The 27,381-nt window shown below is 56.8% G+C and overlaps 2 protein-coding genes and 1 long non-coding RNA gene across 6 annotated transcripts in view; 1 reads left to right on the forward strand and 2 right to left on the reverse strand.

Annotated features, from left to right (window-relative positions):
* Window positions 1-1,814: 1,814 nt before the first annotated feature.
* Window positions 1,815-6,210, reverse strand: LOC122469591. Its single transcript, XR_006293545.1, has 2 exons — window positions 5,310-6,210; window positions 1,815-2,086 (listed from the first exon to the last, which is right to left on the reverse strand). It is a non-coding gene; the product is annotated as an uncharacterized LOC122469591 (long non-coding RNA).
* Window positions 6,211-14,572: 8,362 nt separating this feature from the next.
* Window positions 14,573-22,651, reverse strand: BAG5 (BAG cochaperone 5). Of its 4 annotated transcripts, none has more exons than XM_043554401.1 (3): window positions 22,441-22,651; window positions 21,451-21,688; window positions 14,573-18,923 (listed from the first exon to the last, which is right to left on the reverse strand). In XM_043554401.1, the coding sequence occupies exon 3, from the start codon at window positions 18,893-18,895 to the stop codon at window positions 17,552-17,554; it is 1,344 nt and encodes a 447-aa protein (XP_043410336.1). In that variant the 5' UTR covers window positions 18,896-18,923; window positions 21,451-21,688; window positions 22,441-22,651; the 3' UTR covers window positions 14,573-17,551. The 4 variants fall into 4 exon arrangements, with proteins under 4 accessions (XP_043410336.1, XP_043410337.1, XP_043410338.1 ...); XM_043554402.1 differs by having other exon boundaries at window positions 22,418-22,651; XM_043554403.1 differs by lacking the exons at window positions 21,451-21,688; window positions 22,441-22,651 and adding an exon at window positions 20,592-20,672.
* The window catches only part of LOC122467812 (cytochrome c oxidase assembly factor 8), a 29,923-nt gene continuing 23,305 nt past the window's right edge, over window positions 20,764-27,381 (forward strand). Inside the window, exon 1 of the mRNA XM_043554408.1 lies at window positions 20,764-21,086. Coding sequence (XP_043410343.1) covers window positions 20,964-21,086 — 123 coding nt within the window. The 5' untranslated portion in view covers window positions 20,764-20,963. The remainder of the gene's footprint in view (window positions 21,087-27,381) is intronic.

Consider the following 27,381-nt stretch of genomic DNA (forward strand, 5'->3'; position numbering starts at 1 on the left):
CTTTTTGCTTCAGGGGCACTTGGCTAGTCTCTCAGGATAATGGGAGAGAAGATTTGACACTGAGACTTCTCTGGAAAACCCAGCTCATCCGCCCGCTGTGCTCACGGTTGTGTAATAAAACTGAGAACCGCAGGAACATCAGGCCAGCGGGGTGGGGGTGGGGGGAAGGAGCTCTTTGGGTGACCTCACGGCCTTTGAGGTACGTGCATGGTCAGTCAGCTGTCACGCAGGCGTGCTACATAACAAATACCTATCCCCCCATGGCCGCAGAGGCTGCCAGCAGCAGTCCCTTTCGCCCTCAGATCTGCGGTGTGTTTGCTCTTGGCCGACCTCAGCCAGGCCTGTTCACGTGCGGGGCCAGCTGATGTCAACTCAGCCCGGCCCCCCGCTTCTCTGCTCCCTCTGGGGCTGCGGCCTGGCCTGCGTGCAGGGAGGGGGGCGGGCGGGCCCTTTCCGAGCCCTGCATCACACGGCCTGCCCTCTGGTCGGGCGGACAGGGGGGCCCTGCGGTTCGGGTGGCGGGACTGCGTGGCAGGGGCGGGGTGGGGGGCAGGGCAGGGCGTGGGACCATGGGTCTCTGCCGGCCTCCTCGCCTGCCCTCCCCGCCTCGCCCCTCGGAGGGAGGAGGGCATTTCAAAGTCAGGCTGCCTCGGGAGCGGCGTCGGCGTCGGCGGGAGGGAATAGCTCGGCTCCCACCAGGCTGAGAATAGCTCAGAATTGGGTCATGCTCACCGAGAGCTCCGGTCGCAGCCTCCAGCCTTTGACAGTAATCAGCTTTCTCCCTGACATCTGTCCCTTCAAAGAGGGTCGGCCGGGTGTGGGCACATTTTTAGAAGAAGCAGAGGGGCCAGGAGGGGAGGAGGGTCCGGTAACGAGTTGGCCCTACATCCCTCCACTCTCCCCGCCCCGCCAGGCGGGCCACCTCCACCCCTCCCCCGACCTGCGCCGTCCCCACCTCTCAGCCGCCAGCCACCAGCCATGCCCTCCTGCCTGCGCTCTGGCCGCCCTTGCCCTTTACCGCCCGAGTCTCCCTCTTTCTCTCTCTGGGGCCCTCTTTCCTTCCGTGGAGGATAGAGGCAGCAGTGGGGGGATCCTGGGGCTCGTGTCTCTCCAAGCCCTCAGGCCTCTCTTCAGCAGCCCCTTACCCCCCAACTTGAGCCCAAAATAGTACGCAGCCCTTTTGCCCCTAATGTCCTCAAGTCCTCCCCACGTGCCCACAAATGCTCCGTGCGTGCGCCAGTCACCAAGCACTTGGCACAGGGGGACCCTCTGAGTCTCAGCCCTCAAGTCCCTCCCAGCCTATCCCCACAGCCAAGCGTGGACCCTAGGTCTGGCACCCCAGTGAGAGACAGAAATCACTGTGTCCTGGGACAGGAGGTGGACGGGGTTGTCTGAACTCCAGACATTTAGGGAGATGCTTGAGTGGCCTTTACTTTGCCGGGACCCAAAGGTCGGCACCCCCTCCTGACTTCCTGTCTCTAGCAAAATCAGGATGTGTCCGCCCAGAATGAGTTCTGCCAAGCTGCCCTCCCCCAGAAGGCAGAAGTGACCTTCCACGGCCAGGCCTCGGTCCTCTCTGCTGGCCAGGCCGTCTTTCCAAACCCACAAGGCAGTTCCCGTGGCAAAACATTCCTGAGTTTGGGCGGGTGTGTCCAGGAAATCTCCCCAGAGCTGAGGCCGGCCCTTGGACCAGCCGTATCAGCATCGCCTGGGGCTTCCGTGGAAATGCTCTTCCCTGGCCCCACCCCAGGCCTGCGGCATTCTCGGAAGCTGGGGGCATGGGGCTCAGTGATCACTGCAGAGACACCGGCAACTCTCGAACTTTCTTCCTTCTTTTGTTTCTTGAAACGGCGCAAAGGCATCCCGATTACTTGAGCAGCAAGGTCAAGTCCGTGGAGGCTTCCAGCACCATGGATTCACTCCTCCAGGCCGCGCTGGTGTCAGTCAGAGCTTCATTTTGCCTCAGCCTGCTCCTGCTCGGAACTCTCGTGTCGTCCCCAAACCCTTCTCTTGAGATCCCTGTGTCTCTGGAGGCTCATCTTGCCGGTGAGCTGGGAGAGGCAGCGCACGCGGACCCCTTCGAGTCCTGACATGAACGAACCAGAGGTTTTATTTTACAAAATGAGACATTTGGGAAACTGAAGCCTGAGTGCTTATTTCGTGGGTTTAAGGAATGACACCTTTTTTGGGTGTGCTAATGGTACCGGGAGGTGGCCCTGGGCCAACGGAGTGGAGGCTGGGAGAGAGGAAGCCCCATACTCCTTGGACGTGGAAGGCTTTGCATTTTCTTATATTTATTTTTGAGAGAGAGACAGAGCGTGAGCAGGGGAGGAACAGAGAGAGAAGGAGACACAGAACCCAAAGCAGGCTCCAGGCTCCCAGCTGTCAGCACAGAGCCCGACGCGGGGCTCGAACCCACAGACCGTGAGATCATGACCTGAGCTGAAGTTGGATGCTTAACAGACTGAGCCACCCAGGTGCCCCTCTTTTTTTTTTTTTAAGTTTATTTATTTGTTTGTTTGTTTGTTTATTGAGAGAGAGAGAGAGAGAGAGAGAGAGAGAGAGAATCCTGAGCAGGCTCCATGCTTTCAGCCCAGAGCCCAAATGCAGAGCTTGATCTCACCAACCCTGGGATTGTGACCTGAGCCAAAATCAAGAGTCAGATGCTCAACCGACTGAGCCACCCAGGTGCCCTTGACATTTTCCATAATACATTTTTTAAAAGGAAAAAAGTGCCCCAGTCCGTTTCAACCATTTCTTTGCTCTAGACTCTCCAGGCAGCAGGAAGAAGTTCCTGTCTTTGCAGGTGCCCCAGACTTACTTCCCTCCGCCTCCTTTGAAGTCAGGGCCCTGGTGTTTCTCTAGGGTTTTCCAGCATTGGGGCAGGGGGCAGTGGGTCACACGCTGCGGGGCAGGTGGGAGAAGCAGGTGGCCCGTCCCTGGCAGGGGACTCTCTGCTCCTCGCATGGATCCAAGGCCACAGACCCAGGAGTGGGTTTGCTGTGGTGGAGGGTGGGCCTTGCGAGTGGCCCCAGCACAGAGGGAGGGAGGGCCCTTGCTTCCTGCCCTGGAGAAGGCTGTGTCCCACAGCTCCCAACTCCAGAAGACCACCCTGTTTCCTCCTTCCACACCCTCCCTCAGCCCTGCCCCCGCCCCACTGACCTTGTCCCCCAGAAAATAGCCCAGAAACCCATTTCATTGCAGCGTAATTGACATGTGATGGATGGCGCCCATGTAACTGTCCCGATCCAGGAGTCCTGTGTGACCCCATCCCCTTTCCCGCCGTCTCCCCTGCCCGGCCCTAGGCAGCCGCTCTTGGCCACTATCATAGCATTTTCGAGAAAGAGGCTCTAAATGGGACTGAACCAGCGACTGAGGTGAGGAGTGAACGTGGTTTCAGAGGCACCCTCGGAGCAGGTAGCTGGCACATGGCGGTCGGTGGCACCCCAGCTGCCCGCACCAGCAGCCTTAGGCTCCCAGGATGCTAGGTGCATGGGCCAGGGCTCTGAGCTGCGAGATGCACAGAAGAGGCCTGCGGACTCTCGGAGACTCAGGCCGCCAAGGAATGCGGGCTGCGGGCTGCGGGGCGGGGGCGGCAGGGGTGACCGGGGCCTGTTGCTAAGCTACAGGCACAATGGACATTCCCGGCACTAGGCAACGGGGCCGGGGCCGTCGCTGAGGGAGAGGTGGGGACTGGAGGCCCAGGCCTCCCCATCCCCCAGCTCTGTGCCCCCCCAGGGCGTGAAGGTGCACTGGCTGCCTGGGCCCTCGGGGTAGAGTGCCTGCCCTGTGCCCGCCCCAGGCGCCCTCCGGGACCCAGGCCCACTGGCTCGGTTCCTGCAATGCCCTCCCTGCCACCCCCTCCCGGCCTCTGCCTCCTCCGGTCCTGCTTCCTGGCTGGTCCCCCACGATCTTGATGCAGGAATTTCAGGGGTCCTGGCAGGTCTTCGAGCTTTTGGTGGGACCCCAGTCCTCTGCCGTCTGCTCTGTTCCCCAGCCCTCAGGCCCGGCACCCCCGCCTTCAGCCCAGCCTGGCCAGGGCTGGCTGTGCTTGCAGGCACTTCTGGCAGGGCCGCGGGCCCCCAGCGGCCGTCTCCCAGCGTCCAGCCTGGCCTCTGTTTGTCTGGGACAAGACGAGGGCTTTTGTGTTGCCCTTCAGGCTCCACTTCCTCCCTCCGCGGAGAGACTGCTAAGGAGCTCTGGGCCCAAGTGCCACCAGCTGGCCCTGGGGGGTGGGGAGGGGACGGACTCAGCAGGCTGGGGACGGAGGTCCACGTGGCTGGCCCCCGCCCCACGGCCCTCACTGAGCTCCTGGGTCAGGCCACCAGGCCTTTGCCCACACAGCTCCCCCATCCAGTGCCTTCTGCACCGTGGGCCCCCTCCCCCCAGGGCTCCCCCGCCTCCTCTCTCAGCCTGGAGAGACCCTCGGGCCGCCGGGCCCTCTCCCCCCACCCCACTCCCGTGTGTGTACACACAGCAGATATACACACGCACAGGCCAGGCGTCACGCGATCCGGAGAGAAGCTGGGTTTGGCGGCTGAGTGCGAGGAGCGTTGCCCTGAGCCTCTCCCCGTGACCACGCACCCCCAGGCCAGGGGACCAGCTGCCTGCCCCCTCGAGGCTGCCTCCTAACACCTCAGGCTCCCTCTCACCTTCCTGCAACCCCTACTCCTGAAGGGAGCTCGCCCGCCTGCCTGGGGGACAGCTAGACACAGACCCCCCCCCCCCCCACTAAGCCGAGACCCCTCCAGCTGCCCTGCCATGCCCAGCATGGCATTTGGGACGGGGGGTGCTGCACCTCAACTGCTGCTGTCACTCTTCAGGAGCGAAGCCAGGGAAGGGGCCCGCTCCCGTCCCCTCCCCCACTCCGTCTACTTTCCAAGGAGGCCCAGGCCCGGCCTATGCTGAGCTGGGGGGCTCTTCTAGGCTGAGAGCTGGGGACAAAGAGGCAGCTGCCGGTGGGGGGTGGGGGGGTGGGGGGTGGGCATGGCCTTTGTGCGCGTCCGGCCCCTCCTGGTGACCTCACTGCCGGCCAGAGAAGGGCCCTTTCTTCCCAAAGGCGGCTGTTGGGAATCCGCCTGGGGACAAAGCCGCTGCCAGGCGGGGAACAAGTGAGCGGATGGCCCCCCTCATGGCATAAATTAGGGGGCCTGAGGTGGAGGAGGGGATGGCGGCTGCAGCTGGCGCCCAGGGCGGTGGGGGAGGCGCGCCGTTCTCGTTCTCCTGCGCAAACGCACAGCCAACCCTCCCCCCCCCCCCCACGGGTACACGGGGCTGCCCCCTCCAAGGCTCATTCATTCATTCCTCACGTGGTCATGAGCGCTGGCCTTGCGGACACAGACCACCTGCTGGAGGAAGGACTGGATGCCTGTTTGCCGGGTTGCCGGGCGGGGCCTCTGGTCCCAAGGGGAGGCTGGGGCTGAGCGTGCACGTCTGCGGGTGTCCGAGGTCCAGCAGGTGCCCCTCAGCCTGGCCAGCTCATCAGGTGAGGTCAGGAAAATATTTGCTTTTAGATGAGTGGTGTCTTATGACATCCCCCCCCCCCCCCCCCCGCGCTGTGGGGCCAAGGGCTTCCTGTCCCCAGGGCCCCTGCCACTCCACAAAGTGTCCTCACAGCCTTATTGGCCCTTAACCCTCAGGGCGCTGCCCCAGAGAGGACTCCTGCGGGAGACCCCGTTGGGTCTGGGTAGCCCAGGGCAGCCAATGGCAGCAGGGACATGTGGACGGACGTCACAGATAAGGCTCAGCCAGCGTGGCTCACCCAGGTGGTCCCTCAGGCTGCCCCACGAACGCACCCGGGTCTCCTCTGGCTACTTTCTTAGCCTCCCTGGGCATTGGAGACGCTTGACTGTCCCCAGCCCCACAGTTGTGAGTGCACCTGGGCTCCAGGCCAGATGGGCTTCCTGTAGGTGGAGGCAGCGGGCATGGCACTGGCCCTCGAAGGTCAGAGTGGGCCAGGAGGCAGGCACAGGTGAGCTTAATGTCAGGCCCAGGGGGTGTCCTTTGAAGGATGAACCTCCCCACCTGCCCCACCTGCTGCGAGTGGAATCTGGCCCTGGTGTCACAGCCGTGCCGTTAACAGGGGCTGAGGTGTCTGAGCGAGTGAGGGGCACCGGCCCTCCTGTGGGTCCTGTCCCATGAGGGGGCATATGGGTGGCTTGGGGCTCTGTACCCAGTGCTCCGGGCTGCCCCCTCCCACTGAGATGCTGTCCTGACTTGGGGAGGCCCAGGCCTGAGGCCTTTGGGGTACAGAGAACCTCACGGCTGGCTGTCAGCACAGCAGTGCAGAGAGCCCTGAGGTTTGGGGGGGGGGTGCTCCAAAGGTCTTTAGCAACCACTGAGTCCGCAGCTCACCAGGCGACGGGGGTGGGGCTTGTGTGGCTGAGCACCTACTATGCTGGGCGTTTCTGCCCCCGTCACTCTCAAGGGACAGGAAATGACCCCCACGGGCCTGGCCCCACATCCATGGTTGGGTGGGAGGCTCGGAGGAGGCCAAGGCTTCTAAGGCACGAGCCCCCAAAGGCCAGGGTGTGCAGCCCCCCCAGGAGGCCTGAGAGCCCCGCACCCTCTCCTGGAACAGAGAGCCCGCAGGCGGCGGGGGCGGGGTGTAAGTAGGCCAGCGCTCTGTGCCACGTTGCCATGGTGCCGCAGCAGGCCTCCTGGGACGTTCCCAGGACACCTCTGGCCGCCTCCAGAGCTCCCTCTCCAGCCCCGCCCAGGCCCTGTCCCCAGGCTGGGGCTGTTCCAGTCCCCGGCCCCTCTGCCCCCAGGCCCCTCGCCCGCCCACCTGCCGGCTGCTGGGGGGTCCGTGGCACAATGTCTCAGTCCCACCTTGTCACACACACAGCACACACGTGCATGCACACACAGGCACACAGCGTGCAGCACACGTGCACACGGAGGCACACCCACGGCACACGTGCACACATGCACACACTCGCAGCCACACAAGGCGCTCACTGGAGCTGCAGGAGCCATGGCCCTAGAGTCCCCGAGAGCGCCACCCACGTTCAGCCCCAGGCAAAGTGGAGTGAGGTGTCTGTGCAGAGCTTCCGGCTCCAAGACCCGCCTGGGCTCCAGGGGCCACTAAGCCCAGAGCTGGGCTTCAGAGGCCTTGGCAAGGAGCCCACCTCGCTTCATCTACTTGCTGACGGTGGAGAGGAGGGGAGGGGGCTCTCCTGGCCTAGGATTTAGGGGACACGCTGGTCTAAAGGGAGGACACGAGTGGCACCGAGTTCAGATGAGGCCGCCTCTGGGAGGTATTGGGACCTGCTGGGCTCCTGCCCGCATGTTGGCTGTGCTCCCCCTCGCCCAGGGCTCCATGGGCCACACTGGACTCGCCACTGCTCGCTTCACAGACAGTGGCCCAGAAACGCACTGGTGCACAGCTGCCTTGGCAAGGCCGCGGGCTGTCTCGGGGGCCCATTGGAGCACAGAGAGGCCCTGGGGCCCTAGGCGGCCCAGCCTGGCTCTCGTTGTCAACTGATGTCAAAGAGTGGAGTTTGGGCATCAGGGGAGAGAGCGGGGGTCCCTGAACCTCTGTGGGACCCCACTGAGGGGGCAGGGAGAATGGCAGAGCCGGGAAGCTTCCCTGGGGAGGAGTGCTGGGAAGGGGCCAGGTGGGAGGGGCTGGGGCCCCTTGCTGGAGAACGCCCAGGCCCCCTTTGAGGGTCACAGCTGGGCCCCTGGATCCCCTGCCGCAGCCTCTCCATCTGACAACACAGGGCTGACCAGGGGTCATCCCCAAGCCCCCCCCCCCGCCCAAGTTTGAGCACATGCAGGCCCCTGGGAAACGGGACAGCCGCCTTACAAAGAGGCACCACTCGACAGAAACCACACCTGTGCGGTGGCTGTGGCCTCCACGAGCGCTTGTGTCCTTTGGGGGGAGAGTTTTTGTCTGTCAGAATCTCAAGGTCCCTGGGAAAGGCCTTGAGCTCTTAGCAATGTCAAGGCCTGAGCCAAGGACCCAGCAGTGCCAAGGCTTCCAGGCCTCTCTATGGCATAACGCCGTGTGAGGTGTGCTCACGAGAGGCAGGGCTGAGTGCAGGGTCGGGGGGTGGCCGCTGAGAGGCCCAGAAAGCCTCCTTGGTCAGGGGCATGAGAGGCAGGGCAGAGGGGGGCTTCATGGAGGGGCAGGTGGATGGGCTGGAGCCAGGGCGCTTGGGCGAGGCAGGAGGCAGCGGATGTCAGAGGTGGAGGCAGGGAGAGGGCCTTGTTCCTGGGGCTGAACTGATGGCAAGGAGGCTTCCCTTGCGCCGAGGCCACTGCCACAGTGAGGCTGGCCAGGCTCGAGGCCAGGAGTTAAGGTCCCCCACTCCCCAGCTGTACCCTAGGCCACCCGCCAGGCTCCAGGGGAGCAAATGAGCCTGCCAGGGCAGGTGCCATCACCCCACACACCCCACACACCGGCTGCTTGTGGGCAGCACGAAGCCAGCGTCCAGAGGACTGCCTTGCTCGGTGACGGTGACCTTTGCCTGGCACACCATCGCCTGTGCTGCCCTCATGGCTGCTGACCCCACAGCACAGTGTGGGGACCCTGTCAGCCTGGGATGGCCCTGGGAGGGCTGCTGGGGGAAGCCCAGGCCTGGAGAAGGACAGGGGATGACAGGGCTCCTTGAGTGCCAAAAGTACCAGGGGGAGGCCCAGGGAGGGTCAGGACCAGCCTTCCCTTCCCACAGCAGCCTTTCCTGACCCTGAGGGTCCAGACCGCAGCCCAGGCACACTTAACGTGCTGTGGGTCTTCTGGCTCCTTCCTCCTTTCCAGCCTTCCTTGACTTTCTCCACCCCTCTGCCCTAGGCCCCAGAACACAGGAGCTGTAGCGGGGTTTGAAGACAGAGGATGGGATGGGGATTACCCAGCTCCAGGGGGTGTCTGTCCAAGACCAGAGCATCACAGAGCCCCAAGGGGCCAGCACATGGGCTGGGGCAGGGAGGTCAGCGGGAATTACCTGGGGCGGGGGGGGGGGGGGGGGGGGGGGGGGGGGGGGGGGGGGGGGGGGGGGGGGGGGGGGGGCGGGGGACCAGCCTGCGTGGAGAACTGGACAGACAGCATGGGCTCCCCTGCCTGCCAGGCGCGGGGGAGGGCTCCACCCTGATGGTGTGGGGCGATGTGGGCTGTTGGTGGGTGGCCCTGCAGGCCTGAGAGGGTCCGGCTGGACCCCAATCCCGAGCCGTGCCTCAGGAGCTGCGAGAACCTCCATCGTGGTGCATAGTGGGGGCGTGACGGGTCACAGAGCCCCCACAGGCACCAGCGGGGGGCAGAAGCGGCGGCCAGGCGGCGCCGCGGCCACCTGTCCACCAGCACGAGGGCAGGTGCGCCCGGCGGGGGCCCAGGCGCGACAGCTGCGACGCCCACTCTGCTGCTCCCTCCACCCGGCGCGGCCCTGGGTCCGCCGGGCCGGGTCGCGGGCGCCGCCTGGCGGCCGCTGTCACAACAACAATACACGACCGGCTCCTCAGGCCTCCAAGGTCAAGGGGCCGCGTGCTAAGCAGGGGCACCGTGCGCAGTGCTGCAGGTGCGGCTCTGCGGAGGGCCAGGGGCGTAGAGGGGGCGGGGAGGGTTTTGTGGAGCCCTCCTTGGCCCCCCGGCCTGGCAGGCCCCACACGCAGTGGGGCTCAGGCCTCTAGAGAACTCGTGGGAGGGATCCCCTGGGGCGCCCTCCCAAGCCTGCTGGGGTACAGGCCTAGCATCTGGATAGACACCCAGGCTTGGTGGAGCTGCAGTGGGCTGGGGCTGGGGGAAAGCACCCGGTCCCAGAAGGCCACCTGTACCCGGCCCTCCGTGCTCAGGGACCCTATGGTCCAGCAGGCAGTCCTGCCACCCGAGGCACCCACAGCTCCCCCCACAGCCAGCAAGGTGCCATGGGATCCAGCCCTGACGAGCTGCACCTGACCTTCCCCCAGGGGCTGCTGCCCCTCTGGGCCTTTGCCTTGGCCACCGGTCTGCCTGCACCCTCTTCCCAAGATCCTCGCATGGCCCCTGCCCACAGGGCCGCCCCGAGAGCCATGTTGGTCCCGGGACACCTTCCTTTCCTTTAAGTGGCTGGGTGGGGGGTGAGAGCAGGAAGATGGGGCCTGAATGTCCCGGAGACAGGAAGGCTCCCAGGAGCCGAGGGCTGCGGGGAGCGCCCTGTCCTGCAGGGGCGGCCCACAGGGAAGGAAACACGAGGAGGCCTGCAGGGGACACCTGCGCAAGACCTCGGGCTGAGAGCGGGCTGCGGGGCCTCCCTGCCCCAGGCCCCAGGGACGGGCTTACAGTCTCCACCCACTCACCCATCAGGTGTTTACTAGTTGAGCCAGGTGCCGTTCTAGGTGCTGAGGGCACGGCCAGGAAGAAAACAGTTTCGTGTCCTCGGGGTCTGGATGGAGACAGGAGTGACCCTCCACGTGCTGCAGCATCGCACTGGGTGACTCTCCAGAGCCGACGGACCGGGACCGCGGCCAGTCTCTGGCACGAAGCGCTTGCCGTTGGCTCCCGCTGCCCCGGCGGGTTCACGGGGCTCGGTCTGAAGCCTGGGGTGGGTGCCGACCCCTCAGCGGTCGGCCTGGCCGTGCCGAGGACCGGGGAGAGCGGCCCAGAAGCTGATCCCTTCTGCAGGGACGGCCATCAGGTGCTTGTTGATCTGCCTGTGACCAGGCACCAGACAGGAGCGATTCCATTCTCCGCCCTCCCCGGGGGAAACAGAGACGGGGAGAGAGGCGGGTGGCCTGCACCCAGACCGCAGGGGTCCCGGTAGGACCCTCCACAACCGTCTCCATCCCCGTGAGCCTGAGCCGTGGCCGTAGTGCCCCTCCGGGCAGAAGGCTCCTGCCTCTGCCTGACATGCTGGGCCTGGGGCACCTTGCTGTCTAGTCCCGGGCCTGGCCGGGACGAGGGCAGGACGGAGGAGGCCACAGTGTGCACCCCGCGGGGGCTCCCTCGTGTGGGCGCTGCCTGCGTCCCTTTGGCTCATCACCCAGCGAGGCGCTGAGCCAAGGGCCGTTGGTCGGAGGCGGTGCCCTCTCCACACGGGCCCTGGTCTGGGGCACTCTTGACCCTGTCCGAGGGGTGAGGTGGGTATACGGCGAGTTCCTGACAGTGACACCAGGATCCTGGCTGCAGATGCAGCGAACAGAAGTTCTTTGAATCCTGATGAGCAAAAAGGCAGCTGAATTTGTTTTTATTTAAGATTCTATTATTTTTTTTTAAACTTTTTTTTAACACTTATTTATTTTTGAGACAGAGAGAGAGCATGAACAGGGGAGGGTCAGAGAGAGAGGGAGACACAGAATCTGAAACAGGCTCCAGGCTCTGAGCTGCCAGCACAGAGCCCGACGCGGGGCTCGAACTCACGGACCGCGAGATCATGACCTGAGCCGAAGTCGGCCGCTTAACCGACTGAGCCACCCAGGCACCCCAGATTCTATTATTTTTTAACACTTTAAGTAGGCTCCACACCCAACATGGGGCTTGAACTCACGACCCTGAAAGCAAGTCTCGTGCTCTACCGACTGAACCAGCCAGGAACCCCGGGCGGCTGATTTTAAAACTTCATGTAGCTATCTGAAAGCTGAGACTCTCTACTCAAGTTACTCAGCAAGGTTTTGAATATGTCTTAAGCGCCAGAAGCTGAGGACACTACTTCTAAAGAAGCGTTCCTCCAAAGGACACTTGAGCGCCTATCACTGCCAGGGCCTGAGGCCACAAGCACCGAGCGGCGGCTCGTCGGGAAAGGCAGTGTGGCCCGGCCTGGTGTGGGGGTGACAGGTGAGGCAGAGGCCAGGTAGCAAGGGTTCGGGAGGAAGGGGACAGAAGCCACCTAGCCCTGCGTCCCAGGACAAGGAGGGGGCGCTCACATCAGCACGAGGGTTGGCAACGTTCGTGGGGAGACAGGTGCAGGGAAATGGCTCAGGGGTTTAGAGGGTTATTGTACGAATGGAACACCGGCCTGTGCTGGGACCAGGGAGTGAAGACACGACATGGAGGCATGCAGGGCTTCTCAAACTGGGAGCCACGGCCTCCCAGCAGCTCAGAAAGGTCTATGGGTCCGAAGAAGACAAGCGTTAACTTCACTGAGATAAATAGGATGTATTTTCGCAGTTATAATTCACGGCAAAGAGACATTAGGACAGAATAAGACGCTGGTTTAAGACACTGTTTGTCCCATTTCAGCTCAGGTCATGATCTCGAGTTTTGTGGGGTTGAGCCCCATGTCGGGCTCTGTGCTGACAGTGTGGAGCCTGCTTGGGATTCTCTCTCTCTCTCTCTCTCTCTCTCTCTCTCTCTGCCCTTCCCCTCTCAAAATAAAACATTTTTTAAAAAGACAGTATTTCTTTTTAATTAAAAAAATGTTAACGTTTATTCATTTTTGAGCGAGAAAGAGAGAGCGTGTGCATGCACGCATAAGCGGGGGAAGGGCAGAGAAAGAGGGAGACACAGAATCCGAAGTAGGTTCCAGGCTCCGAGCTGTCAGCACAGAGCCCGACGCGGGGCTCAAACTCATGAGACCTGAGCTGAAGTCAGACACTTAACCGACTTGAGCCACGCAGGCACCCCTAGAAACGACAGTATTTCTAATGAAGTTTTCCCATTAAAACAGATGCAGTGGCAGGGGTGTCTGGCTGGTTCAGTTGGTTGAAGGATGCAACTTTAAAAACTTAAGAAAAAAATTTTTTTAATGTTTATTTTTGAGAGAGAGAGAGAGAGAGAGAGAGAGAGAGAGAGAGAGAGCATGAGCCGGGGAGGGGCAGAGAGAGAGAGGGACACACAGAATCCGAAGCAGCTCCAGGCTCTGAGCTGTCAGCGCAGAGCCCGACGCGGGGCTCGAACTCATGAGCCGTGAGATCATGACCTGAGCCGAAGTCGGACACTCAACCAACTGGGACCCCCAGGCGCCCCTGAAGCACGCAACTCTTGATCTCGCAGTTGAGAGTTTGAGCCCCACATGGGGTGTAGAAATTACTTCACATCTTTTTTCTAAAAAAGGATGCAGGGTTTATCGACGTCGGCGCCCAAGGCGGCGTGCGTCGGCTAGGAGTCCTCAACGCCCGGTGCGAAGGACCCGTGCCGTGGGAGCCAACTGAGGCCCAGCGGGAGAGGGGGGAGCAGCCGGGCTGAGATCCGGGGCGCTGGCCCGGAGCACAAGGTCAGGAGCCCTGCGGGGAGGAGCCTCCAGGCGAACCAACACTCAGCAGGAGCCCTGAGCCGGTGCTATCCCAGGCGGTGACGGAAGGCGGTTCCTGGAGCAGGTGACACCGGAGTGTCTGAATCACCCAGGAAACAGGAGACTAAAACCCGCCTTGGAACAGTTCCAAGAAGTAAACGTGCACGTAAATGCTCCACGCGGGGCCTGACACGTAGAAAGGCCCAGCCTGCGATGGCTTGAGAAATGAAGCGTTTAAATTACAGCAGAAGCGATGGAAGCCACCGTCAGACACATCCTGACAGCCTGGGTACCTCACACTCCCCTCCAGGGGCCCAACTCGGGCCCGGCTTGCACCCCAGCTGGCGCTTTTGCTCGCCAGGGCCTCGCCCCAGCCCGCTCCGGGGTTTCTGCCGCCCAGCTCCTTTAGGGGCCCCCCCGAGCCCCCTCCCTCAGCCTCCGGGCCCGTGGCGCCCCCTGGCCTCTGCGAAGCACACTCAGCACCTGCCCCGCCCTCCTGATGTCCAGACGTTTAGGAGAGAGACAGCGCCGGGGTGCCCAGTACATGTCCTCCAGCACCTTACCCACCCTGGGTTCTTTGGGGCAACACGGCCTGACGGGTATGTTCCACCCAGCAGCACAGCATTCAGCACACAGCACGAGCTGGACCACCCGGGTTCGAGTGTCCGGAAGTCATCAAAGCCCGACGCGGTAGGTATACGGTGCAGGCAGAGGCAGAGGATTTGTTACGCGTTTCAAATTTCCCCCAAGGGTCTTTTTAACCCGTACAGCTGGTTTCTTTTCACTTCTGGGCCTATGACGCATCTGCACGGCCGAGGACACGCCTCTGCTTCTGTCGGGACCATCTGAAGACGCCAGCAGGTAGACGGGAGACAGCAGGGAAGTGCTCGTGGAAGGCGAGCAGCAGAGAAACCAAGCTGCCGCTTTCCTGTAACAGGCGGAGGACACGCGGGGAGGCTGCCCCGAGCGACAGGGACTTGTGCTCGCGGGAGGCAGAGCGGGGAGGCGGCCGAGGGCCCCGGAGGCCACGGCGCGATTTCGGGAGCCCCGGAAGGACCGACAGGTCAGAACTCCGAGCTCCCTCCGCAAGAGGTGAGCTTCAGTACCTCAACTCAAGCCTTTGCTCCGGGGGGAGGAGCTCCCCAGACTCTCCCCTTTCCTAGGGGAAGGTCAACTCCTGCGCGCGGCCCCGGGGGAGCCGCTCTCCGGCGCCCACGCTTCCGGGGCTTTTTACACAGGTACCCCTTCACCTGCCACAGGACCCTGGCCTGTGCTTAGTGCTGTCACCTTCTTAGGCCACTGCCACCAAACGGACCTACGGGGCCCACCTTCCCCTCGCCTGGGCCGCTCGGGCAAGACCTTTTCCTCCCCAAAGCAGGCCGTCAGTGAAGGTGAACACATCAGAACAGAACTCACACCTCAGACTCGTATCCTTTCTCCACTGCGAAGATAAGCTAGGAGATTTTTATTTCATTAATAATTAAGGGCACACTAATATCTCAAAATACTGCATTATTTCAGACATACGGTTACAATAGTCACACAACGAATAGAGAGGGGACAGGAACCAACACGCTGGGGTAACACATCTGTATTGTACATCAAAACCAATGGCAAATAGTTCTTCGGTTATTCTTAGAAAAATAGAAGCTGAAAAGCTTTGCTCAAAAATAACCTGTGTGTATAGGATAAGCTTAGACTTTCAAAAACCAGTTAAAAACTGGCAAAGTAAAACGTGAGAAAAAGCGATGCCCCCCCTCCCCGTCTCACACACGGTACCTTGTAACAGATACACCACACGCCAAGGCGACGGTCGTCGTAGCAAAATAAAGCATCCCACTGTACTGCGGAGACTCCCTACCTTTATTTTCACAACTTCTTCATCATAGGTCGTTGACTTTAATCTAATTTGGGTAAGGACCGCCCTGAAGGCAAAGCTGTCTGCGCGGGAGGTAACGAAAGCAAACATTCCCAGCCAGTTTTTGCTTGAACATGGACTATACCGTTTAATGCAGACCCAAGGCCAAACGTTTTGAGGGGTAGGATTCACTTCCAGGACAGGTTCTCCTCAGGTCAGGTCATGAAAATACAATGTAACGAGCCCAGTTTATGGTTACATGCGGCAGGCCCCATTAACAGACACCGCCCTGCGGGGGACAGGAAGCGTAAATCCCGCGTCACCAGGGTTCCTTAAGGGAGAATAATCAGGCGTAAGGAACTGGAACAGGCTGGGAGACAGGAAACGTCGTGCCTGAACACCCACTCAAGGCTGACCCGATCACCTCCGTGACCAAAATAACCCACGTGGGAAATCCGCATGGCTCCACGCAAGACATCGGTGCCCTCGGACCAGTGCTCCGGGCTTAGCGACACGGGCCAGCGCCGCCAGAGCTACGGCAAACCTTGTTTCAAATGAACAGCACCGGAAGGTCCCTTTTCAAAGAACAATGGATGCTTGCGAAGGAAACGCTGACGCCAGACTTCCAAATCTGACGTTGAAATTGAAGTAGAGCCTTGCGCAGGATACGCCCAATGCGGCGGAGTCAGCCCTGATCTTCCGGCGGGGTGACTGAGACGGCACCGAATTTAAAAGCTCCGAGATTTAAAAGGGCCCTAAAATTAGCGTGCAGAACAGCAGGCCTAAAAGGACTTTGGCCAAAATGAGCTGCCAGTGACCTACACTGGGAACCCGCAGGCGCCGGGGGCGGGGTGTGCACAGGGAGGGGCTCAAGGTCCCAACACGCGAAAGCCCTGTGCACATGTGCCAGTGCCTTTGACCCCACCGCCCACTGCATCTAGAACACTTGTAGCAGGAAAGACACATCAAGGGCTTTTCATTATGGGACAAAGTGAAAATCTGTTAGGGCCACACTTTTATCATTTTTAGGTATTTAGGGCTATTCCCTTCCCTCCTACTCTTAGCTGCTTACACAGTTACCAAATTAGTATCTCTGAGAGAAAATTACAGACTATAGGGTCCAAAAGATGTGCTCTAACAGGATTCTTCTGTGAAAAGTGGGAACAGAAAAGAGTAGTCTGTCTGTTATAATACTGGGACCGACATGTTATGGAGGCACTTCAGAACTTTGGGAAATTCTTTTGTTCCCATAGACTGGCAGCCATGAAACCGAATCCTCAGAAAGCATTGACAGAAAGACGCATGCCTTCAGCAGGAGGAAAGACACGTCCCGCGTGGACAGACCTGACTGGCTCTCGCGGGCACTAGAGAAACACCCGGGAACCAGGGACACGAGCTAAGGAGTGCGGCAGGTGCTCAGAGCTGTTTTGCGGCTTCGTCCCAGAGTGCGAGGGTGTGGGATGCTGTGAGTAGCGAACTTCCTCAGACAAGCTGGAAACATCTGGTCCCACGCAGCTCCCGGCGGGTTCTGCTCTCAGACGCTGTATGATAGCAGCAGGTGGGTTCAGGGAGTCTGTCCATCACACGGTCTCGAACGACAGAGGCAGCCCATGCCGCACCACGTTCAGACGTGCTGGCTTAGTGTTAGCAGCCCGACATTGGTAACTAATCTCCGGTTTTCATCACCCTGCTACACGTAAGGGTGTTTCCTTTTCTCTTTCTTTTTTTTCTAAAGGTCTCTTAACCTTACCTAAATGTTCCCATCCTTACTAATTACTACGGAAAATTATAGATTCAGGTTGTGCAAACAAGGGCAACTTGAAGGCAATTTGATGTTTGATCCCTTCTTCGATGCAGTCTCAAAGGTTTCTTTGCTACTAGCTTTCATAATTGTCTTACACTGCACACAAAAATAAGATTTTCCCCTCTAAGTGCAGAGTATGGGGGAAAACACAGACACCATTTTTCAAACAAAAAAACGCTTATGAGAAAAACAGAAAATCTGAAAACAAACAGAAAAACCCCCACCCTATTAACTTGGGTTGGACCAATCAGGCCTTAGAAATTAAGGGGGAAAAGAAAGCCTTCTGCTCTACTCAGCATAATAAAACACATCACCGCATTGCTTTTGTGTTTGGACGTTACTTCCACTTAACCAAAAATCTTCCCCCTTCTCATAATTGTTCTAGTATCGTATGAGGTTCTGCCTACATGTAGATCCTGAAATGTCTGCATTTTAATGCCTGCACAACCCACTTAGAGATCACAAGAGCTGCCCAATTCCACTTTCTGATGAAAAAAAACGCCAAAAACCACACAACATACAAATAATGATCCAAATGGAAAAGTTAATGTGCTGTAATCATATTCGTTTTGCAACATCAAAAGCAGCAGAGATACCGAATAGAATTTGCTTAAATCATAAATAGCGAGATTGAAATATGCACGTATAAATTCCATTTCGGCTCCACGAACCGAAAGCTCTCTCTAAACACACGGAAGGATATATAAAGTGCAGAGCAGAACTCGCCACCGTGAGGCCTGTGGTACGTTAGTACTCCCATTCGTCGGATTTCAGGTCGAGATAGCTGAGGATGTTCTGGGCGAGCTTCACCGCCTGCTTCCTGGCGGCTTTGCACTGCTCTTCCCCTTGAGGGTCCACGGCGTCCAGGGCGAGCAGCTGCTTGGTGAGCAGCTCTTCCAGCCGGATGTAGTTCTTGTCCGTTCGGTTCCCATCAAATGAAAGAACCTCTCCCTGGATCTCGGACAAGTTTCCCAGGATGTCCCAGACCGCTTTATGGGACGGGTGCTCCTCGGAAGCGAAGGACCTCCTCTTCTCCAGGGCCTCCTTCAAGTCGATGTAAGTGATGAGGGTCTGCACCTCGATCACCGCTCTTCTCCGAGCCTCCCGGATGCAAGGGTTCTTCTCCAGACTTACCTCGTCCAGCTGTCCGATCAGCCCCTGCAATTCTGTTTTGGAGCTCAGGTACAACTCAGGAGGATTCTGTGCTCGAAGGAACTCGTTTTTTATTTCTCTCATTCTCTTGAGGACCTTTTCTATCTTTAAGATGGAATGATTCTGTCCCAGGTCAAATGCGTAGGTGCTATCTGCTTCCTCTTCTAAATCCAAATATTTCAGTAACTGGTTGATATCTTCCACTACCTCCCGGCGGTAATTTCGGATCTCCGTCCGCCCGCACACATCCAGAGCGTCCAGATCCGCGATCAGCCCCGAGAGCACACAAGATAAGTGCCTGCAGGTCTCATTATTGTTCACTCCCATCAGCAGTGCAATCAGAGTGCCCCTGGCCTTGTTCACCTCACACATCACAGAGTTAATTTTGGCAACCGAAGGATGCGCGTCCTCGGAGAGCGGCAGGGAAGGCTGCCTTCTCGTGCAGTCTTCGATAATCTCTTGCACCGCACAGATTTTGGTTAAAGTGTGATACCTTGCTTTGCGCAGGGAGATCTTCCCCCCGGTCTTGACGTGTGTCAGCCTCAGAATGATGTCTTGGATGCCTTCTTCAAATTCATCGGTTACACAGTTGCCCCCACTGTAAAAGGGCACAATCTTCTCTTTCACCAGGGACTGGGCTTCTTGAAAAACGGTCTGTATCTCGATCCGGTGTGGGTGGTTTGCATTCTGCTCTAACTCTTTGAGAAGACGCTCTGTCTCTTGTGCTGCCCTCTTCCTCGCTTGCTGAATGTCTCCTTTTCCCTCAGTATCTACAGAGTCTATTTCGAAAAGCTGTTTTGTTAAAATCCTCTCCAGTTTCTTGTAATTCTTGTCATCTGACAGACCACTGAAGCCAATTACTTGCTGTTCTATACTTTTCACTTCCTTTTGGATTTCCTGCAGCCTACTGATGGATGGATGTTGATTTCCCATATCCATACTTTTGCTGTGTTCAGTTTTAGAAGCACTAAAGAATGACAAGAATGACAAATTACACAAAGCCTCTTCAGAATGGTGACTGTATATTTATGCTGAGATTCTCATTAAAAAAAATACATTTAAGAAATAAGGGCCCGGGGCCCCTGCATGGCTCAGTCAGTTGAGTGTCCGAACTTCGGTTCAGGCCATGAGCTCATGGTTCGTGGGTTCGAGCCCCGCGTCAGGCTCTGTGCTGACAGCTCAGAGCCTGAGCCCGCTTCGGATTCTGGGTCTCCCTCTCTCCCTGCCCCTCCCCCTATTGTGCATAATCTCTCTCAAAAATAAGCATTGGGAAAAAAAAAAAAAGGGCCCGTCACTGCTGTGATCCAAACAACAATCATACTCAAGTGCAGAAAGAGTGACTAATCCACCTTCCTGAAAATCACCTACACAGCAGAGATTAAGAACAACGGCTTACTGCAGTGTGGACAGAGTTGGAGCTCTGTGCCTGTGAATTTCGAGTTTCCTCAACTGTCAGAGAGCAGCCTATGTCTTTATACCAACAGAATGAAATCAACTATCAGCTTAGAAACAGCACAAGTATCTTAGGTATTAACGTTGGAACCTGGCTGACGGCAACAGCAGGCACCTTTGGGGGATGTAAAACGGTGGCCTCTTATCTTTTTACCTTCACGTGGGAACAGTGCCATCTAAGCACCCACCTGACCAAAGAGCTATGCTTAGTTTCCAGAAAAAGGTAATTAAATAAAACAAATGCCACTGCATCCCAATCGCCACCAAAAGTCCCCACTTCTACCGTTCCTCGCCACCCTTCACGCACGTGTACAAAGTTACCCCGTTTCTCCCCGCACCCTTCTAGCACCTCGCAAACCTTCCCTGCAGAAGTAGAAAATTGCCCGGAGAGGGACAGGTGACTGGTACCGTGTTAAAAGCAGCACGCTGGGCTTTGGAGGGCTAGTACCTCCCCAGCCCCGGTCACGTTCGCCACCCCCTCCCCCAAACATGTGACAGCTAGGAGCAATTCGTTCATTAGCCTCCCATCAGGAGTCGAGAATGGCTTAACGCATTTCCCCCCCAAGCTCTCGGGTCTCCGTCACGGCTCAATGGGAGAGTGGGTCATCAATCGAAACCGACCCCCGGTGGGTGTCCCGGCCAGGAACATGCCTCTGGAGCCCCACGAAGGGCCGGCTGCCCGGCTTCTTCCTCTCCGCCCCCCTCGCCCTTCTCTGCCAGCACTTTACCCAGAAGAGTCTAAGCTGGTTTGCTCTTGGCTTCCCGAGGTGAGATGGCGAGGTGGAAGGTCAGCCCTTTACGGGGTGCGGCACCGGAGCTGAGCCCCTGGCTGCATCCCTCTCACCCCAGCCGGCTAGGTCTGAACCGGGCGGCCGGTGAAGGGGCCGGCGGTGGCGCGGCAGCTACTGGCCGCAGCGGCCGCTCCGGGCGTCTCGCCCGGGCCCCCAACGCGCCCGCCGGCCCTGACCTCACAATGGCCAGCGCGGGGAGGGGGCGGCCGCTCTGGGCCGGGGCCGCCGAGCCCCCGGGCGGGAGGAGGCCCCGGGAGGGAGGCGAGCGGGCCGGCCCGCGTCGGACGCGAGGACGGCGCGGCGCCGAGGCCCGGCCGGCCGGGCCGGAGCCGGGGTCGCGCCGGGGCCGGGGTCGCCCACGGGCCCGCCAGCCGCCGCCGCGCCGCGCTCACCTGTGCAGCCCGCGCCATCGCGCACTCCGCCGCCGACGCCCAGCGACTCCGCCGCTCCCGCGGTCGCCGGCCCGCGGCCCCGCCCCGGGGCCGAACAGCCCCCGCCCTGGGAAAACGTCCTCCGGCGCCGCGCCGCGCCCGGGCCGCGCCGGCCGCTATCGCCTGGCACAACAGCCCGGAACTGCCGCGGCCCAAGAGCGGCCGCCGGCGCCCTGCGCCCCCGCCGGGTCCACCCCGCGGCCGGTGCCACGCTGGGAAAGCGCACCGTCGGCCGCGCCGCTCCCTCCCGCCGGCTTTGCGACCGTGCCGTAACGCAGCCGCTCGCGCCGGCGCGACTCTGCCGTGCGCCGCGGCCGCCGGGGGACGCGGGCGATGGCCGCCTTGCGGCCCCGTAGGAGGGCTCTGGTCTCTCCGCTCTGCCGCGCCTTCTCTGGACCAGGCTGTCGGCTCGCTCCCGAGCGCGCTGGGGAGCGCAGGGATACGGCGCCGAGCCGGGTAAGCGGGATTCCTGCAGAGGGTGGGCCGGGACGGGGGACCGCAGGTGGCGACACACCCAGGCGGCGCTCCTCAGGGACACCTGTGGGTCCCGCACCCCTTTGTGCCGGGCTGCGGCGTCAGCTCTCCGGGAGCGGGGTCCTCGAGCCCGTCCGGGCCTGGCGCGGAGCAGCGCCCGCGGCCCCGCGGGGGACAGGGGCGTGGCGAGTGGGGAGTCCCCGGCGCGAGGGGCCCCCAAGTGCCCTGCGTCAACTCCCTTGGTCTCTAGGAACTGAGGGTGTCGCTGTCACGCCGGGGACTGCTGGTGGTCGGAACTTTTGCTAATTCGTACCTCCGAGTCAGCTGTAGCGAGTTTGTTACGTACCTTATTTCTTCCCGAAGGTTGTTCTTTCTTAAACAGCTCTTGATGTGCACAGCATGTTTTTGTTTTGTTTTGTTTTCGGTCTGTGTTTTGGCTTCGTCGAGATTATTAGTCCTTTTCTTCAAGCTATGGCACACGTTATCATCGACTTTTGTGGGACTTCACGTTGAATAGTTTTTCTTGTTTGGAAGCTATTTGCATACACGCATGTTACAGGTTGAAGGTCCACAAAGATCAATATCTATAGCAACAAAGAATGACAGTTTTTATCAATTGCACTTTTTTGGGAAAGGATTGGTTTTTTTTTTTTTTTGTCAGTGGAGTTCTAAGCCTTGAGTCCACCTGTCACAAGAAAATGTCGTCTAACTGTGGAATGCGCTGCAGTTAAAATATTTAAACAAAGCATACAAATACTAACACTTCCTTTTGCCAACAGGCTAAGGAGGGGGCCTGGAAAACCCGGGATAAAAAAGCCAGTTAAGAATTCCAAAATGAGCCTGCCTGTCAATTTTCATTTATTTTAGCCTGTTGCCCGTTAGCATTCTTTTATAAATGCAGCTTTGAAGTTCTGCCTGGTTTATAGTTTAGAGAAGAAGTTAACAGGGCAACTGGTCACCCAGAGCCCCGGTCTCTAGCTCAGCTTCCTGTTACAGTGGCCACAGCGGGGACTTTCATTCCTACAATATAGAAACCCACCCAGCATCTCAGTCTTTGGGCAGCAAGGTATTCAACAGGTATCTGAAAATGCTCCGGGCAGGCAAACGTAACATCAACCAACTGTCCCTAGGATGAGGACTTACCCTAGCTTATTTTGTGAACTAGGGTGCCCAAGGGGCACCTGGCTGGCTCAGTCGGTAGAGCATGCGACCTTTGATCTTGGGGTTGTGAGCCCCACACTGAGTGAAGAGATTACTTAAAAATAAAATCTTAAAAAAAACACCCAAACAAGGTTTCCTTTATTGTCACCTACCCTTTTGCTGAAGTCAGTCTTACCGTGGGTCTAATCCTTAGGATGAGACCTTTCTTCCTTTTGTTGTCCAAGTGACAGTGGAGCAGGGGGCTGCTCACCCGCTGGGCCGCCTGAACTTGTGAAGGTGTGGATTGTGATGCCGACAAGGGGATAAGCTGCCGGTGAGTCAGACCTGGCCCTGCTCTCCTGCGGAAACTGCTGCTGTGTTTTTGTAGGACGTGCGCCCCATTGTGCTAGACCTTGCACAGAACTTACAGGATCAGTTTTTACTTCAGGGCGATTTGTGTTTCCTGTTTGTTTGGGCGTATCTCCCTGTGCTCGCTGAGTACATGGCTGGCTCTGTCCAGGTAGTTCAATTCCTGCTGCACAGAGAGATTGTTGTCTTTCAGACTTTGATTTTAAATATTAGGCCTTTTTTTTTTTTTAATGGTTACTTATTTTTGAGAGAGAGAGCGTGAGCGCAAGTGGGACAGGAGCAGAGAGAGAGGGAGACACAGAAACCAAAGCAGGCTCCAGGCTCTGAGCTGTCAGCACAGAGCCTGACATGGGGCTTGAACCCACGAACCGTGAGATCGTGACCTGAGCCGAAATCTGGCGCTTAACCGACTGAGCCACCCAGCGCCCTGCCCCGTAGATATTAGGTCTTCTTAAAAGTAACAGGTCGAGAACCTTCTGTTTTCTTTATTTAAATAGATATATTTTAATCCTGCATGTCTAGTTCACACAACATATTTTTTATTAAGTTTTTAATTTTATTATTTTTTTTTAACGTTTATTTATTTTTGAGACAGGGAGAGACAGAGCATGAACGGGAGAGGGTCTGAGAGAGAGGGAGACACAGAAACCAAAGCAGGCTCCAGGCTCTGAGCTGTCAGCACAGAGCCCGACGCGGGGCTCGAACCCACGGACCACGAGATCGTGACCTGAGCCGTGGCCGCCCAACCGACTGAGCCACCCAGGCGCCCCAAGTTTTTAATTTTAATTTCAGTATAACATACACTGTTATATTAGTTTCAGGTGTACAATACAGTGATTCAACACTTCCTTACATCACCCAGTGTTCATCCCAACAGGTGCCCTCCTTCATCCCCGTCTCCCCCCGCCCACCTCCTCTCTGGTGACCATCGATTCTCTACAGTTAAGAGTCTGTTTCTTAGTTTTTCTGTCTCTCTTTTTTTTCATTTGCTTGTTTTGTTTCTTAAATTCCATATATGAGTGAATCATATGGTATTTGTCCTTCTCTGACTTATTCACTTAGCATTATACTTTCTGGATCCATCAAAGTTGTTGCAAATGGCAAGCTTTCATTCTTTTTTATGGCTGAATATTCCATTATATACGTGTATCCCTTCAATTTAGTGTTTTTGTATTTTTTGGATGAATACCCAGTGGTGTGATTACTGGACCATGGGGTAGTCCTATTTTTAATGTTTGAGGAACCTCTGTATTGTTGTCCAGAGTGGCTATACCAGTTTGCATTCCTACCAACGGTGTAGGAAGGTTCCCCTTTCTCCACATCCTCACTACATCTTTTTCGTTAATTCTTTGTTCTCCACTTGAGTTCAGGAAAGCTGCTTTAGGACCTACGTGATTTATTCCCATCTGCTGTCTCTGGTACCACTTTTTCTTTGAAACCCAACTGAAAAAGTCAGCTAGGACTCTTGATTTCAACTCAGGTCATGATCTCATGGTTTGAGAGATCGAGCCCTGCATCAGGCTCTGCACTGACAGTGGGGAGCCTGCTTGGGATTCTCTTTCCCTCTCTCGCTCTCTGCCCCTCCCCCTCAAAATAAATAAACATTAAAAAAAAAAGTCAGCTCTAAAATTAAGTGCTTTCTAGGCACTTAACACCTGTGTATTCCTTGTCTCTGTAGTTTACATCATCGGCTCCTAAAAGTGTTTGCACATTTGGAATCATCTGGAAGACTTTAAAAAATACCACCCCCTCTCCCCACCCCCTGAGATTCTGAGGTGATAGGTCTGGGATGTGGCCCCGGGCACCAGGATCTTTAATTATTTATTGGTTTGTCTAGTTTCCCCTGCCCAGGTTTATTGAAGTATAGCATCAGGATTTTATGGGGGAGTCTAAAAATGAGCTCACAAGGGGTGCCTGGGTAGCTCAGTCGGTTAAGTGGCCGACTTCGGCTCAGGTCATGATTTCACGGTCCGTGAGTTCGAGCCCCGTGTCAGGCTCTGTGCTGACAGCTCAGAGCCTGGAGCCTGTTTCAGATTCTGTGTCTCCCTCTCTCTGACCCTCCCCCATTCATGCTCTGTCTCTCTCTGTCTCAAAAATAAATAAACGTTAAAAAAAAAATAAAAATGAGCTCACAAGTTAGAGAAGCAGTGGTTACATTATACACATTACTGTTTGCTTGTAGTCCTGGGACGCCTGGTTGGCTTAGCAGGTTAAGAGTCCGAATTCGGCTCAGGTCACGATCTAGCTGTTCCGAGTTCGAGCCCCGTGTCAGCCTCTGTGCTGACAACTGGCAGCCTGGAGCCTGCTTCAGATTCTGTGTGTCTCTCTCTCTGCTCTTCGCATGCTCATGCTCTGTCTCTCTCTCTCTCTCTCTCAAAAATAAGTAAACATTGGGGCTCCTGGGTGGCGCAGTCAGTTAAGCGTCCGACTTCAGCCAGGTCACGATCTCGCGGTCCGGGAGTTCGAGCCCCACGTCGGGCTCTGGGCTGATGGCTCAGAGCCTGGAGCCTGTTTCCGATTCTGTGTCTCCCTCTCTCTCTGCCCCTCCCCCGTTCATGCTCTGTCTCTCTCTGTCCCAAAAATAAATAAACGTTGAAAAAAAATTAAAAAAAAAAAAATAAGTAAACATTAAAAATGTATAAAGTAGACTATTTGCTTGTAGTCCTGGATTCATCAACACGGCACTAGTTTGCGTTAACCAAGTGTTTGCACACGCTGGTCTGTGAACTTTGCCTGTTTTCCTCTTCGCACGGTTCTGTGAAGTAGGTGCTTTTACCCTCCCCATTGTACAGACCGGAAAACTTCAGTGCAATAAGATGGAAACATTTCCTCAAGATCACAGCGCTTGCTCATAAAGAATATCTATATTAGGGGCGCCTGGGTGGCGCAGTCGGTTGAGCGTCCGACTTCAGCCAGGTCATGATCTCGCGGTCCGTGAGTTCGAGCCCCACGTCGGGCTCTGGGCTGATGGCTCGGAGCCTGGAGCCTGCTTCTGATTCTGTGTCTCCCTCTCTCTCTGCCCCTCCCCCGTTCATGCTCTGTCTCTCTCTGTCCCAAAAATAAATAAACGTTGAAAAAAAAAATTAAAAAAAAATTATTAAAAAAAAAAAAAAGAATATCTATATTATAGTTCCTGTATCTAGAGGACAGTGAATTAACATTTTTCTTCTAGTAACTTTTGGATCAAAAAAAAAAAAAAAAAAAAAAAAGCCCAAACAGGCCCTCAGCAGGAGAGGTAATATTTACAGATAAATAGTGGGAGTCCTGATCCCATATTTTGCTTAGATTTTCATTAAAGAGAATGATTTTCAACAGTCCCCTCCCCTCAAATGTAGCTTCAGAGTAAACACATGAGGGAAGTTAAATGCTAGACAAATGAGAAAGTGGTGAGTGGTCTCATCAGAGGATTTTATTTATTTATTTTTAAACAAACTTAAAATTTTTTTTTTTTTTTTTTTTTTTTAGAGAGTGCACGTGCCCATGAGCAGGGGAGAGGGGCAGAGAGAGAGAGAGAGAGAGAGAGAGAGAGAGAGAGAGAATCTTAAGTAGGCTCCACACTCAGCACAGATCCTGATGCAGAGCCCAGCACAGGGCTTGATCCCACAACCCTGGGATCATGACCTGAGCCAAAATCAAGAATTGGATGCTCAACTGGCTAAGCCACCCAGGCAGCCTCATCAGAGGGTTTTAAAATAAGCATGGATATTTCTAGTATTTAAAAGGCTTTCGATAAATTAGTTGGAAGAAAATGAAAGCTGGGGCAGAGGGCTTTAAACAGCCCAGGGCCTGGCTGTGACTGGCCTGGTGTTACCCAGCAGAGTCAGGGTTGAAAGGGGCCTTTCTCACTCTCTGCCTCCTGTTCAGATGTCCCCGCACGCTGTTTCTTCATGGAGTGAAACAGTTACAGGGTTTCCCCTTGTTCTGTTCATGTGGAGAAATACATTCCTTTATTTCCTGTTTTTGTTATTTATGGGAAATGTTAAACCTGCAAAACCAGAAGAGTGTAAAGACTGCTGTGTGTCCAGTACCCTGCTTCTACCCCTGTCCGCTTGGGGGTGTTTGTTTCATCTTTACCCATCCATTCCCGGCTCCCAGATTACTTTGTGGCAAATATCGGATTTCACGTTTCATTGGTGGAGCGCCTCGGTGGCTCGGGCTTAAGCGTCTGACTTCAGCTCTCACTTCAGCTCGGGTCATGACCTCACGGTTCTTGGGTTCGAGCCCCGTGTCAGGCTCTGTGCTGACAGCTCGGGGCCTGGAGCCTGCTTCGGATTCTGTGTGTGTGTGTGTGTGTGTGTGTGTGTGTGTGTGTGTCTCTCTTTCTCTCTCTGCCCCTCTCCGCTCATGCTCTGTCTCTCAAAAATTAAAAAAAAGGAACATTTCATTTGTAATATTTCCTATGTATCTTTTTTTTTTTTTTTTAATGTTTTGAGAGGGGAGGCGGGGCAGAGAGAGAGAGGGAGAAAGAGAATCCCAAGCAGGCCCCACGCCCAGTGTGGATCTGGATGCAGGGCTCAGTCACAACTGTGAGATGGTGACCTGAGCCAAAATCAAGAGATGGACGTTTAACCGACTGAGCCACCCAGGCGCCCCAAAGTTCATGTTTTTTTAACTTTTTTTTTTAATGCTTACTATTTTTTAGGGTTCAAAAGTTCGTATCTTTTACAGTTACATATGGGGGCGTCTGGGTTGCTCAGTCCATTCATTAAGCATCCGACTCTTGATGTCAGCTCAGGTCATGATCTCATGGTTCATGGGTTTGAGCCCC

This window comes from Prionailurus bengalensis, chromosome B3, assembly GCF_016509475.1.
Source record: "Prionailurus bengalensis isolate Pbe53 chromosome B3, Fcat_Pben_1.1_paternal_pri, whole genome shotgun sequence".
Lineage (NCBI taxonomy): Eukaryota > Metazoa > Chordata > Mammalia > Carnivora > Felidae > Prionailurus > Prionailurus bengalensis.

Excerpts from the sequence above, each read along its gene's own strand:
- BAG5 (XM_043554401.1), bottom strand. The coding sequence starts at position 18,895 with ATGGATATGGGAAATCAACATCCATCCATCAGTAGGCTGCAGGAAATC.